Source organism: Gopherus flavomarginatus, chromosome 1 (genome assembly GCF_025201925.1).
Source record: "Gopherus flavomarginatus isolate rGopFla2 chromosome 1, rGopFla2.mat.asm, whole genome shotgun sequence".
In the NCBI taxonomy this organism is placed as follows: domain Eukaryota; kingdom Metazoa; phylum Chordata; order Testudines; family Testudinidae; genus Gopherus; species Gopherus flavomarginatus.
In genome coordinates this window covers 13,095,239-13,110,001 of record NC_066617.1, presented here as the reverse complement: position 1 = coordinate 13,110,001, position 14,763 = coordinate 13,095,239, and the positions used below count along the sequence as shown (strand labels likewise).

General features: G+C 48.0%; 1 protein-coding gene across 1 annotated transcript in view; it reads left to right on the top strand.

The window, feature by feature from the left end:
- The window catches only part of ITIH5 (inter-alpha-trypsin inhibitor heavy chain 5), a 71,399-nt gene that overhangs the window by 18,421 nt on the left and 38,215 nt on the right, over positions 1 to 14,763 (top strand). Inside the window, exons 6-7 of the mRNA XM_050936822.1 lie at positions 4,413 to 4,582; positions 7,451 to 7,567. Coding sequence (XP_050792779.1) covers positions 4,413 to 4,582; positions 7,451 to 7,567 — 287 coding nt within the window. The remainder of the gene's footprint in view (positions 1 to 4,412; positions 4,583 to 7,450; positions 7,568 to 14,763) is intronic.

Genomic DNA, 14,763 nt, shown 5'->3' with positions numbered 1-14,763 from the left:
ACCCAGTCAGGGAATAGCCTCAAACATCTCTGAAGTGCCCAATGCATCTTCAGGATGTATTCGGAAGAGTCAAATTCCTGTCACCTAGCTAGATGTGCACTGGCTCTGCAGTTCCAGCCGTAACAAGATCCTGGTGTGTCCATAAAGCACTTAAAGCAGGATGTACATGGGATTTAAAGGCACGCAGAGAGAAGGTGCTCTCTGCTGAGGAAGGACAAGAGTCCCCATTCTCACATTTGTGAAGCAGCAGAACAGTCTATGTTGTTGCAGTGGCAATGGCGAATGTTGTATTTCTGGCTAGGGATCTGAGCCACAAAGGTCAGACTCAGCTCCAGACTTCTCCACAGTTTGATACAGGGCTTAGGTTTGGTTTGTTATAAAGATAGAGACTGTGGGGGGGTTCTGATTAGGTTTCTTCTTTGACTGACAAAGCTAAGCCAGGTCTCTCTAGTGTGTTTCCTTTGTAAGCAGGGTCACAGATACACAAACCAGCTGGGTTTATGTTTTTTTCCCACAAGGAAGCCAGAGGGCACATGAGTTTGGGGAAATGATTTCCTGAGCTGGGCAGGTGTCTGCTCCGTTTCTGCCATTGTAACACAGATAAAACAGTGCGGAGGAAGCTGAGGCCAGGAATTCCCGCTCTTTCAGATGACCTCAAAACATAGTCACTTTCCACATGATGTCTAAGCCCAGAATTCCCTATTCCTTCTGCTGAGCCCCCATTTAATCCACACCTGGCACCCTTCTCTCCCCGTGAAGCAGTTTGGTGAGAATGTTTTGCCCATTGTGTACAGTAACCCCACATTCCCAGGTAAAACCAGACCCTGTGGTAGTTACCTCTGTTTCCTTTCTGTTTTACAGCTGGTGCTCAAAACCCCAAACTGCAGGGAGCTTTTGCTTTACCCCCCCGCCTCTCCTTCCACCTTCCTAGATGCTCCCATTTTAAAGCTCAGGATGAGCTCTGGGTTGGAGCTCTGTATCTGGACTCACCCAAGCTCTAATCAAGTTTGAATTTGGCTTCAGCTCTACACTTCATTGCTCGGGTAACATCAAATGAAGACAGATGTTAAAGGGTCAATTTTAGCAGAGGCAGTTTTGCTTTTGTCAGTCTGATTTGCACCAACAGTTGAATTCTAACAATTTGCCTTCATGCCTAGCTCATTGCGGGCATGAATCAGGCAGGTGGAAGCTCAAGCCATTCGTTCTGCAGGTCAAATTAGACCAGGGGTTCTCAAACTGGGGGTCATGACTCCTCGGGGGTTGTGAGGTTATTACATGGGGGGGTTGTGAGCTTTAAGCCTCCACCCCCAAACCCCGCCTCACCCCCAGCATTTATAATAATGTTAAATATAAAAAAATGTTTTTAGTTTATTAAGGTTGCACTCAGAGGTTTGCTGCGAGAAAGGGTCAGTGGTACGCAAATTTGAGAAGCACTGAATTAGACCTATGAAAAGGAAGGTCCAAGCCCTTTTGGATGTTTACCCCTAAATATAACCTCAGACTTTCCCCTCTAGGTCACTTGTTCAAATGGAGGCCAGGGTAGTAAGTAGCAGGCAGTATTTGCTATATGTCCATTTTATTTGACATGTCTCCACATCACAAGGGCACCAGCTAGTTTGTTGGAGAGCTCAGTGGAAAGGACAAAGAATAACTGGGCAGAGTCTGAGCCACTTCCTCAACCATTCCTGCCCCTGTTGGTGACTCTCTAGGTGACCTTGGCAAAGTCACCTAACCCCTCTCTCCAGGCCTCTCATGTGCGTCATGATCTGTACAATGAGGATAACACTTATCCACCTTTGTGAAGTGCTTTGAGATGATGAAAGGTGCTGGATAATTGCAAAGCTGTACCTAGCTCTTCTTGATCTCAAAGCACTTTACAAAGAGATTAGGTGTCTTGATCCTCAGGTAACAGATGGGGAAAGTGAGGCACAGAGAGGCTATCTGACTTGCCCAATGGCAGACAGGAAGTTCATGGCAAGGCTGGAGGTAGAATCCATATCCCTAGATTCATCAGGTGGAGTACTTACCTGTGTCCAGGTAAGAGACGCCTGAAATTTCTGTTTGAGGGAGGTGTGCAGGGGAAGCTTGCATAGCCACTGCCTATGATATATGATGAGGATCAAGAGGGTGCTTCCATTTCCAGTGTGATCTGGAGCATTTTACTAGCACTGAACTAGGAGTAGAGAGGTCACCTCTGTATCTGGCACTGGTATGACCACTGCTGGAATTCTATGTCCAGTTCTGGTGCCCACAATCGGCACCAGACAAATTGCAAAGGGATCAGGGGAAAGCCGTAAGAATGGTTAAAGGATTACAAGACATATCTTATAGTGATAGACTCAAAGAGCTCAATTTCTTTAGCTTAACAAAGAGACGATGACTTGATTACAGTCCATGAAGTATTTATGTGGGGAACAAATATTTGATAATGGGCTCTTCAATCCAGCAGAGAAAGATGCAGCATGATCCAATGGCTGGAAGTTAAAGTTAAACAAATTCAGACTGGAAATTAGGTGTAAATATGTAACAGAGATAGTAATTAACCATTGGAACAATTTATTCAGGGTCGTGGTAGATGCTCCATCACTGACCAGTTTTAAATCAAGACTGGATGTTTTTCTAAAAGATCTGCTCTGGGAATTATTTCAGGGAAGTTCTCTGGCCTGCGTTCTACAGGAGGGCAGACTAGATGATCACAATGGTCCCTTCTGGCCGTGTAATCTATGAAATATATCAGCCTACCTGGCAATGCAATTTCACTAATTGCTAGGGCTGCCTGTCAAACTCTGATAAAATCCAGGGAGGTGAAAGTGAAGCTCTCTAGGTAAATCAGAAAATGCCAGTGTTCTTTTAACACAGTGTTATGGATTCTGGACAGTTCCCGCATGTTGTCAGTTAGCCAAGATCTTTGAAGAGAGAAAAGATGGATGAAAAGAAGTGCCAATCCCAGCACATCTAGTACACTGTATCTGAGGAGTGAACATCTCAGAGCCTGAACATCTATGCAGCAATTTTTAACCCCACAGCCTGAGCCCCAGGAGCCTGAATCAGCTGACCCAGGCCAGCCCCGGCTGTGCTGCAGGTCTTTTATTCCAGTGTAGATGTACCCGGAGTTTAACATATACGGTTCAACAGGACAGGTGGACAAGAAGCATCTTTTTCAAAGAGGAGGTGACCCAGGGCCAGGATTTCACCCCTGGTGTCTTGAAATGATTCTGGGTTTGTCTTAGATGCTGGAAACCCTGCATTAGACTCCTGTAAGTGTAGAGGGAGGACTGATTTACACCAACTGAGCATCAGAGAATTTCTTCCTAGACCCTCTTGAAGCTTAAGAGGAACCCTTCTCTACCTCCATTACTCTTCCCTTTACTGCTCCCTCTTGCTGTTCCATGGCAGGCCCTGTTGGCTGAATGGAGGTACCCGTCTGTGTTGCTCCTGAATTAGATGGAGAGCAATAGGTGCACTCTCTCAGTGTTCTTGGGAGACCTTCCTCTTCCATTGGACGAGTTCACTGCTTTCCCTGCACGCCGAGGTCTCCCAGGGCTTCCACTTCCAGAAGCAGCCAGTAAGAGGAAGGACGATCCCATGGTTAAAGTGCTAGCCTGGGACCTGGAAGATCAGATATATTTCTCTGCTCTGTCACAAACTACCTGTGTGAGCCTTGGCAAGACACTTGGCCTCCCTGTGCCTCAGTTTCCCATTTGTAAAATGGGCACAATGGCAGTTCCCTGCCTTGGGGGGTGGGGTAGAATAAACATTGCAAGAGCTCAGATACTAGTGTAATGACGGCCATGTAAGTACCTCTGGTTGACATCAGTGGGCCTATGCCAATTGACATCAGCTGAGAATTTCATTGAGTTTTCAACATGTACTAAAAATGGATGTAGGCACACCTGAATTTTGGGGAAAGGCAAGATCAGATCTGAACTCTGACTAATCTAAAATTCATATAGCAGGTGCTGGGGTACTTTGCAACCTATAAGGTACAATCTCACTGAAATGCAGCTACCTTTAAGAGAGGGAAGTAAAGAACTGCCCCACTCAGCAGGGCTTTAGCCCAGAACGTGGGGACAAACGTCTTTTACAAAAAGTGGTAAGAGTACTTTAGCAGCCAATCAGAGAAGACCCTACCTTCAGGTTTAAGATCACTCCCAAAAATAACAGGAAGTTAACTAAACCTGTCCATCCCCCAATAAGGTTTCAGGGCTGGGTGCAGTTAGAGTTGCAAGGGGAAAGGGTCATTCTTAGTTTATTGCAGCTATTTTGCTCTTCCCCGATTTCATAATGTGACAGTCACTAATGCTCATTATACCTCATTGCATGGTAATTCCCCAGATGCTGTGCTGAGTCATGGGGAATCTGTCCGACAAATAGAAAAGCTGTAATATCGCTGGTTGTGTTTTCCCTACCAGATAACATCTCCCTGCCTCCATCTACCGTGATCGGCCAGACGAAAACGTTAGCCAAAGTGACCTTCAGTCCCAGTGTTGTTCAACAAACCCAGATTGCCCGCAATGGCATTCTGGGGGATTTTATCGTTCGATATGATGTCAACAGGGAACTGAGTGTTGGGGATGTGCAGGTACAGTACACATGCCTCACCTTCCTTGTGCTATCGACTTTGCCAGAGGTAGCTGAACAGTGTTGGATGCCTGTGTTCCATAACAAATATTCCCCGCTTGAGGGTCATTTCTGCAGCTCGTAGGAGCCTAACGGCCACATCTAAGTGGTGTAACATTGACCAGATTGCATCCACCCTCGTACTGCCAACCCCACTGAGGATTAATTACCCCTTCCCCAAAAAATTACAAGACTGGTTTAAAAATCATGAGATTATATCTTTTAAATAACAAATGTTGAGTTCTCTTTTGTTGCCTTTTGGATTCCCAGTCTCTAGGGTGTCCTTGCTTGCAGGCTGGAAGCTTACTTTTTTCAAAAGACATGAAAGCTGAGATTCGAATGCAGTCTGATTCTGGCAGTTGAGCCTTTAAGAAACAACCACTATTGGGAGACTTCTGATCCAATCCTCAGAGCCGGCAACACTGACACCCCTTATCTTGAATGTGACTCAGGTAGTCAACTAGTCCCTATATGTGATACTCCATCTTTAGCTGAGTAGCTTCCTTCCAGATCATTGCATGCCTTTGTAGTCTACCAGAGCCACACCTCTATAATCAAGATGATGGCAGTCATTATAATGCTCACTGGACCACACGTTGGCTTCTCTTGTCACAGAGCATGTGTTCTTCATACACCACTGATATGCAACAGCAACACAAGGGAACTCACTACTACATAAAAACATTTGTCCCCACCGGGAACTAGTTAAATCCCACATGACAGATAAACTCAGAGCCCAAGCATGCCCTTTATCTTTTAGCGTTAAAGATTCACACGAAAGGGGACAATGGAAAAATTATAAGTAAGAAAACAGTCAAATCAAAGTCACCCGGCAGCTCTACCCGCATACCTAGCAATTTTTCACATGAGCCAAATTGCAGCTATTAGCAAATGACAGATTTAGTGAACGGGGATGCAGATAGCTACGTTGGTGGCTCTAAACAGGCACATATAGAACAATATCTCTTTTAGTTCCACCATCTATTCACATAGGCTGAAAAAATTACCCCTGTGTGAAACCTACGTAAGTCCTATTTTGATGGTTTCAATGGGGACGTGGTCAGCCACATGGCCTCTGCGCAATGTCTCAGCACACGAGTGCACATCAGACAAAGTTCAGTGTATGCATATTTTTAAATAGATTCACAGATTCCGAGGCCAGACAGGACCATTGTGATCATCTAGTCTGACCTCCTGCGTAATACAGGCCAGAGAACTGCCCTGAAATAATTCCAAGAGCAGAGCTTTTAACAAAACATCCATTCTTGTTTAAATATTGCCAGTGATGGAGAATCCATCCTGGGGAAATTATTCCAGTGGTTAATTACCCTCATTGTCAAAAATATATGCCTCATTTCCATCTGAATTTCTCTAGCTTCAACTTCCAGTCATTGGATGGTGTTAGACCTTTCCCTGCTAGACTGAAGAGCCCATTATTGAATATTTATTCCTCATGTTGGTACTCAGAGACTGTTAAGTCACCCTTTCAGCTTCCCTTTCTTAAGCTAAAGAGATGGTGTTCCTGGAGTCTGCCACTACCAGGCCTCTTTCTAAGCCGTTAGTCATTTTCATGGCTCTTCTCTGAACCCTTTCCAGCTTATCAACCTCCTCCTTGAATTATGGCAAGTGGTTCTGCACTGCCTATTATGAGGCAGCTTGCTCCCACCTCTGCTTGAAATCCACGTCCAAGCCTTCATCCTCTTTCACCCAGACCAGAGGTTCCCAAACTTCAGTGATTTATATCCCATGTGTGACTCCTTCACAGGGGCAGGCGAGGGGAAGGGGGGTCTGGTACCCATGGGGGCCAGAGGCAGGGCAGGAGGGGTGCTTGGTACCCCCTGGGGCAGAGTGCTACTCACCACCTGGCAGTTGAAGAAGCCTTCCTCTCTTGCAGCTGTTGGGTGGTTTTGGCTGTCAGGACCCAGCTCCCTACCTGTCTTGCACCCACCTACCCAGGGGAAGCAAATGGGGCCATGCTGAAGGGTTGAGGTTAGCAGGGAAGGCTGCTCCCTGTGAGTACCCGGGCCCCTGCCAAACACAGTCCCCTCCTGACCTTGTCCCTTCAGCACAGCCCCGTCCACTTCCCCTGGGCTTTTTCCAGCAGAGGAAGCAGACGCCTTGGACTTGCACTGAAAGGCCAGGTTCAGGAGGGGGCTTTGCCCTGCAGGGGACTCAGCACTGCTGGCTTCCCCAGCAGAGGTGGGTAGCTGCCGGTTGGGGGCTGCAGCAGCTGCGGCAACAGGGGAGCAAGACACACAGGGAGTCTCGTCCCAGCAGCTGAGACCACCCACACAGCCCCGTCTGCTTCTCCTGCTGGGCAGAGCTGCCTGCTGCCCCTGGCCCTTCAGTCCGGCCCATCCTCAAACAACGCTGTTTGTTTAGGAGCCAGTCCACAGCCGCCTGCCTTGTCTTTAAACCCTGCCTGGCCTTGCCCTCAGTTGTCTCCACCATTCCCTGCTTCCTTTAGCCCTACCTTGTCCTCTTTGTGGCTCCTGCCAACTGGAACAGCCTTCCTGTCTCCCTCCATGCCACTGACTCTTCTAAAATCTCAGCTGAAAATCTCTCTTCCCCATTCAGCCAGAACCACTTATCTCTTTTCTGCCTCCTCTCTGATTCCCCATTGCAACATGCAGCAGAATCTAGCTCTGCTCAGCATTTGGGGACATCACTGGTACGAAAGACGCTATTCAGAATTAAGGACCAATCCTGCTCCCACTGAGGTGCGTGGCAAAACTGTTGACTTCACTAGGGGTAAAGGGGTCCTGGTGATGAGTGTGGTTGACAATATTGTGACCTGCCATGTGTCCTTGACTTTCTCTCCCTCCCTCAGATCCTGAATGGATACTTCGTGCATTACTTCGCCCCCCAGGATCTCCCACCACTGCCGAAGAACGTTGTGTTCGTGCTGGACAGCAGTGCCTCCATGGTGGGAGCAAAGCTCAGACAGGTGAGCCAGGGGATGCTATGTGATGCAGAGTGGTTTGCTGTGACATTGCCATGATGACCACTTAGGTGGGTAGCCTGGCCACCAGCTCTACAGGGAAATTACATGGGAAAACCCCAGCACCAGGAGGCCCTTGAGACATCTCAGCATTTGGAAGGAAGAGGAAGAGGATGGAGAGATTACAGAGCTGGGCTCATGCAAACCCTGAGCAAAATCCAGGCCTCACTGAAGCAGTGGCAGATTAACTCATGGGTCCTGTAAACGGGTTGGGACTCACCACCCACGGCGCCTCCTGGTGGTGACTCCGGGAATTAGCTCAATTCCAGTGGAGCACCCCCTCCGGGTGGTGTCCTGTCCATTATTCTGCCCTCCGCTGCTCTCGCTGGACCCATGTTGCTCCCTGCTCGGCGGCGTCCTCTTCAAGGCCACTGCCCTCCGACAGTGTCCCTTAGTCCATCTGGACCCCCTTCCGGGGGTCGATGATCAGCAGTCCGGCATTCCAGTCACCATATGCAACCACACACCCCAAAGTCTAATCCCTCTTGTCAGGGATCAGGCATAGTCTATAATGGCCGCTCCCTACGGCTAATGGCTGGGAGTACTGCAAGGAGGAAGGGGGGGACCCAGGCCCACCCTCTACTCTGGGTCCCAGCCCAGGGACCCTCTGGCGTCAGCCTCGCTGTCCTCTTTCTTTCCCCTCCTCTGTCTGTTTCCCTGGGCCGCTTCCCCTATGGCCCCTTGCACCCGCTAGGCCCTTCCCTTCAGGGCCTGCAGCCTGGCAGCTATGGGCTAGAGCCTTCTAGCCTCCCTGAGCCTGCCCAGCGCTGCGCTGTCTGCGGTGCTAGTCTCCCCCTTGGAGACTGACCTTCCCCTGTCAAAGGCCTGAGACAAACTGACCACTCCTGCTCTGGGCAGCCTTTATATATGGGTGATCCTGGCCCTGATTGGTTCCCTCCAATCTGGGCCCTGATTGGCTCCCCATAAGCCCTTTTCTGATTGGCTCTCGGGCTGCGCAGGCTCCCTGGCCTGCCACAGCCCATCCTCCCAGGGAGTGGGGCAGTCCGCCCCACTACAGGGCCATGGGGCCTGTGCCCAGGGGCCCCAGGCAATTTGGGGGCCCCCGTAGGAGTGCCGGCACCTCTATAGAAGTGGAGGGATCATCGCTGCTGGACCATAGGCCCACCCCCTGCTCGTCCTCTTGCCCCTGGAGCTAAGCTGTGGTAGGGTGAGCATATTTCCTACAGGGAAAATGGGACACCATGCGCACACTCCCCCACACCCTACAGAGCTGGCCTGAGCTGCTCTCCTGAGCCCTCCACCTCTCCCACACAGGGCTGGCCTGAGCACCACTCCACCTGCCCTGGTTGGGGGCTGGGGTGCCCGAGAGCAGCCCCTGGCCCATGTCCCCTGAGGCATGCCACCCAGGGTAGATGGAGGGTCTGGGGCTCACCAGGCAGCTCTTGCCATGGCTTGACTCCGGCTTCCAGTCTGGCCAGGGAACGGGGCCTTTGGGGGAAGGGTAGGAACAGAGAGTGGGGCCGCATGGTGACAGGAATGTGGGGAGTCCCAAATGTTCTTTGTGCCCAGGGCCACAATAAATCTTAATCTGCCTCTGCACTGAAGTCAATGACAAATCTCCTATTGACTTCAAGAGGGCTCGGATTTCACCCTAGTCTCTGAGAGCTGAGTGCCACTCCCACAGCTGCCAAGTGGCAGCAGCAGCCAGAAAGAGAGGGTGAATGGGGAAAAAACGGGGGAAGCCTGGAATCTAGGACACAGCTTGATCTGTAGGATCACGACCCTCCCAAATAGCTGTGTCCTTTCCCCTCATCTCATCTCCTTCCCTTCTAGGCGAGGATTAGACAGAGAGGCCAGCACTGCTGAAAGCCCCCTGGCCTGTCTGGTAAATGGAGCGCCTGCATCTTTACCTAGCACAGGTTTAACCATGCCCCATCATGCAATGACACCCATCACTTCCAGACAGGCTAAAATGCCGCTGTGGGAGATCTGCACAAGGGCGGAAGCTGGTGCAAATCTGCAGGGACAGTGCTGGGTTGAAGGCACATCCTATGTGGCTTGGGGTTGTGTCATAACATTTCTTCCCAGATCTGGACCTTAGCGTCCAAAATATGGGTGTTAGCATGAAAACCTCCAAGCTTAGTTACCAGCTTGGACCTGGTAATTGCTGCCACCAGCCAGGAATTATACAGTGCCTAGCTCACTGTGGTCTCCCCAAAACCTTCCCTGGGGGACCCCCAGACTCAGATGCCTTGAGTCTTACAACAAAGGGAAATAACCCCCTCCCCTTGTTTCCTTGTTACATCCTCCCAGGCTCCCCTCCCTGGACAACCCTAGGAGATTCCCTGCTTCCAGTCCTGGAAACACAAGTACCGAGAGATCTAATCTCTCTTCCCCCTCACCCAGAGGGTATGCAAAGTCAGGCTTAGTAAATCTAACACAAAGAGATTTTCCCCCTGACTTCTTCCTCCCACCAATTCCCTGGTGAGCTGCAGACTCAATTCCCTGGAGTCCCCACTAAAGAAAAACTCCAACAGGTCTTAAAAAGAAAGCTTTATATAAAAAGAAAGAAAAAGGACATTAAAAATAGGCTCTGTATCAAGGTGACAATATACAGGGTCAATTACTTAAAGGAAAAAAATGAATAAACAGCCTTATCCAAAAAGAATACAATTTAAAACATTCCAGCAACTACACACATGTAAATACAAAAAAACCAATATAAACCTATTGTCTTACTATCCTTGTACTTACAACTTGGAAACAGAAGATTAGAAAGCCTGGAGATAGAAAAATCACTCTCATAGCCGAGAGGGCACAGACCCAAGACAAAGAACAAAGAACTCACACCCAAAACTTCCCTCCACCCAGATTTGAAAAAGTCTTGTTTCCTGATTGGTCCTCTGGTCAGGTGTTTGGTTCCCTGTGTTAACCCTTTACAGGTAAAAGAACATTAACCCTTAGCTATCTGTTTATGACAGGTTGGAACATATAATTAAGATGGGTGAGTGACATATCAGCCCAGCCCACTTCCTTCTTAGGTTCCCTGGCTAGCTCCGCTGACTGCTGATGAGCTGTCTGGGTACAGCCCAGAGCCGTCTTCAGGGGTTAATTTATTTGGCTGCCAACACTGGCACTAACTTAGCAGATGTAAACCTAGTCTTGAGAGTTTGAACTATGATATTTATACAAAGCCTTAACTTAGGGTGACCAGACAGCAAATATGAAAAATCAGGACAGGGGGTGGGGGGTAATAGAAAATATAAGAAAAAGACCCAAAAATCAGGACTGTCTCTATAAAATTGAGGCATCTGGTCACCCTACCTTAACTACATGCAGCCCTTGAAAAAAGGCAGATCTGTAGTAGCATGTGCCCCTGAAACCTCTATGATTCCAAAATTCCACATAACACTGGACTGTCACAGCATCTAGAATCAAGGATTTCACTGTAATGGCCCCTTCTCCCTGCCTCGCCGAGCCCTGATTACTAGAGAAGCGCTCATCGGTGACACAGCTCCTGCTTGCTGCTTCTGTGGCAATCCAGAGAGGATTCCAGAAAGACGCCATGGACCCTATGCTCTGGGCAGACTCGGAGTAGCTTTCTCCCCCCAGCCTGTGTATTTGTGTTTTAAATTCTGCTCTAACTAGGGGGCTGGGATTTGAATCTGTTTAGTACAAGGAGCTGACTGGGTTTAGGAGCAGGTCTCCCAGGGTTAATCCTGGGCCATGCTGTTTGGAATAGTAGCATGAACAAAAAATGCTAATGCCCCATAATCTTAGCCCTCGTCAGGAGGAAAATAAAACCCTTTAGTGGTAAAAGGTTAATCCTTCAATCCAAGACAATTCTGGGGCAATACCCCGACTCTTAACAGGCTGGTCATTCAGTGCCTTAATGCCTTGGTTCAGCATTACATTGCTTGCTAAACATTTTATCCCCCGTTTCCAGCAAGCAGAGCTGGTGGATGGATTTTGACTTTCTCCATTCAACTTAAGAGACAACCCAGGCATTTTTCAACCAAACAACACAGCAGCAGAATTTCGGGGGTTTGTTAGTAAAGCTGCTTTCCCAGACACATGTAGTTGGGCCTGCACTCATTCAATAGCCTGTACGTCTTTACTTAGAACCCGCCCTCATGTGTTCATTTAGTTAGCTGCATGTTTGCCATACAAGCCCTGGGAGAGGTAATTCAATGTATGAAAAGGCACACTTGATTTTAGTTTTCAGGGGAGGTGGTTAGATAGGTAGTTGAAATTGTTGCTTCTAAAGGAAAATATAGGATAATTATATATGATGTAAGCAAGTCTATTGTAAAATAGCTAATAGAGAAGCAGGGCTTGCCCAGGTACGCATGGACAAAGACAAATTGCTTATGGATAACTGCGTGTATGTCTGGTAAGTAAGTTAGTGCCAGTGTTGGTAGCCAAATAAATTACCCCACAATGACTGTTCTAGGCGTAGCGTGACCAGATGTCCCGATTTATAGGGACAGTCATGATATTTGGAGCTTTTTCTTAAATAGGCCCCTATTACACCCACCCCCTGTCCCAATTTTTCATATTTTCTGTCTGGTCACCCTATCTGGGTGAGGATGGGGGATGGGGGGAATTGACAGTTGTTACAATGTCTGTGACAGTGTGATTCCAGTATGGTAAGGAGCTTCCCTCTGCCTGAACTTGTCTACCATAACGCATATCCTGCCATGAGGGCAGGGGACTGGACTCGATGACCTCTCGAGGTCCCTTCCAGTCCTAGAGTCTATGAGTCTATGTTTTTAAACCACCTTCGGCTTTGTGTTCTCCAGCTTGATAGCGTTATCTTTAGCTCAACATCATAGACTGTTTTGTGGTGGCATCAAAAACCACAGAAAGGAGGAAACACAATGTCATTCATGGCTAAAGACTCTGTCACCCAGCGAATAGACCTAGCAGGAATGATGGCAACAGAGACCAATAATAATTAACACATTCAAAACAAAAGCTCCTAATGGTTTTCTTATGGCTGCTGCCGTCTTGGGTTGGTAAAAGCCATGTTAACGATATCAAGCTAATCAGCAATCAGGGTCAGCAGGCAGTAGCCTTTGCAACAATCCATTATTGATCAAGGCTGATAGTTACAAAGATGGCTATTAAACTATAATCAGGTCCACTTAGCAAGAGAGGCATGTGCTAATGCATGTTGGAGTAGGGGAAATGCCTCCTCTTGCTCTTCTATAGCAGAGTTCTCAAACTGTGGTTCATGGCACGTTTGGCAACGCACAGAGAGTTGGTAGGTCGCATGGGGCTGGCTTTCCTCACTTCCCGCTGCTGAATCCCATGAGAACATAGCTAAAAATACACTCAGTACTCTTCTGAGATGTCTTTTCATGGGTGGCACGAGACTCCTCCATTTGGGGAGGTTGGGCATGCCCAGACCATGGCTCTGCCCCGATGCCCACCTCCATGCGGCCTCCTCCTCTCGAAGCCCCACCCACACTCCTCCCCCAGTGGCCCAGTTGGCTGGCCACTCACCACCTGGGCACGCCTCCTCCCCCGGCCCCATGCAGGCGGAACGGGAATAGGCAGAGGCAGAGGGAAGGCGGGGCCTCATGGGAAAGAGAACAAGTGAGAGCAGGGCCTCAGAGCAGAGTGCAGGTGGGGCCACAACCGGGGCTGCGGCCAGTGTGCCCTTTTGGTCTCTTATACCTGCTGCCCACGTGTCTTTTCCATGTTAGCAGCAGCTGTAGCTGCCATGAGAAAGTGATTGTGAATGAGAAGAGTGCCGGTCAGGACGATCACAAATGAGAATGGGAGGCATCTGTGAGACAAACTTTATTCCAGCAGCAGACAAATGTAGGGCTGGAAAAGACCGTGAGAGATCATCTGGTCCAGCCACTTGTGCTGTACCAGGACCAGATATACCTAGAGCAATGGAGCAATAATACTCAGACTGTGGTTCTTGAGCCACAAGTGTCTCTTTAATGAGTCTCCTGTGGCGCTTTCCAGCACATAATAGTAAAACACTGTGTGATCTAATTATTAACTAGTTTAAGTTATTATGCTATTTTACTATGTTATTAACCAAATAAGTTATCAAATTGCACTAAGTTATTAACCCTTATTTGCTGTGAGAATAATATATATATTTATATATAAACTAAATATTTCCCCATCATACTGTTTAAATATGAATAGTACTATTGTAAAAGAAACAATGGAATGTTGATCGCTAATTTGGCTCCTGAACTGCTGAGGTCTGAGTGTTAGTGGCCTAAACCATCCCTGACAAGTGTTTGTCTAACTTATTCATAGAAAACCTCCAGTGATGGGGATTTTGCAGCCTGACTTGGCAACTTATTCCAGTACTTAATCATTCCTTTTGTCTGAAAAAAAATGCCTAATATTGAACCTAAATCACCTTTCCTGCAGATTAAGCTGATTGCTTCTTGTCTTAACCTTGCTGGACATGGAGAACAATTGAGCTCAACCCCTGCAACAGGGTTGATTTATAACCTCACTTCACAAGAGGATAGTGATTCATAATAATGTAGGGGGCTTGTGAAATCCTGTGCACTACATGGGAGTGGAATCCTGGCCTCACTGAAATCACTGCCCAAACTCCCACTGACTTCAGTGGGGCCAGGATTTCACCCCAGTGGGCTGCTCTACAGGTGACCTCATGCTTATGGTCCAGTTGTGCGTGAGTTCTTTTTCTGCTCCTGTGTTCTTCTTTTCACTATGTGCCAATTAGTCAGTTCCCCCCATCTCTCTCTCTTTCCCAAGCATCACAGTCTTTGAAGAGACAGAACATATGGCTTCAAATCCATTTAGCGCCAGCAGTTTCTCAATGTTTTTGTGAAACAGACATTTTTCTCCATTGTGACAGTCCAGCAGGAAGCTAGTCCTCCATTGCTTCTTTCTGCTGTGGTTCTAACAGCATTTGAATTTGGGTCAGACGCTCATGTCGTGTAAATCAACTTTAGTGGTGCTATGATGCTTTACACCAGATGAGGATCTGGTCCTGTGTGTGTCACTCTCCCTACAGCACTTGGCAGACAGGGCATTTGTGAGAAGCAAGAAATTCCAGAGTAGGATACATGATTATAAATACTTTATGCACTCGAGGTCTAGCAGGTGGCTATTGTTGTTATGCTGGCAAGGAAAGTGTTTTGTTCCTTTATTTGCAAGGTGAAATGATAGAACAT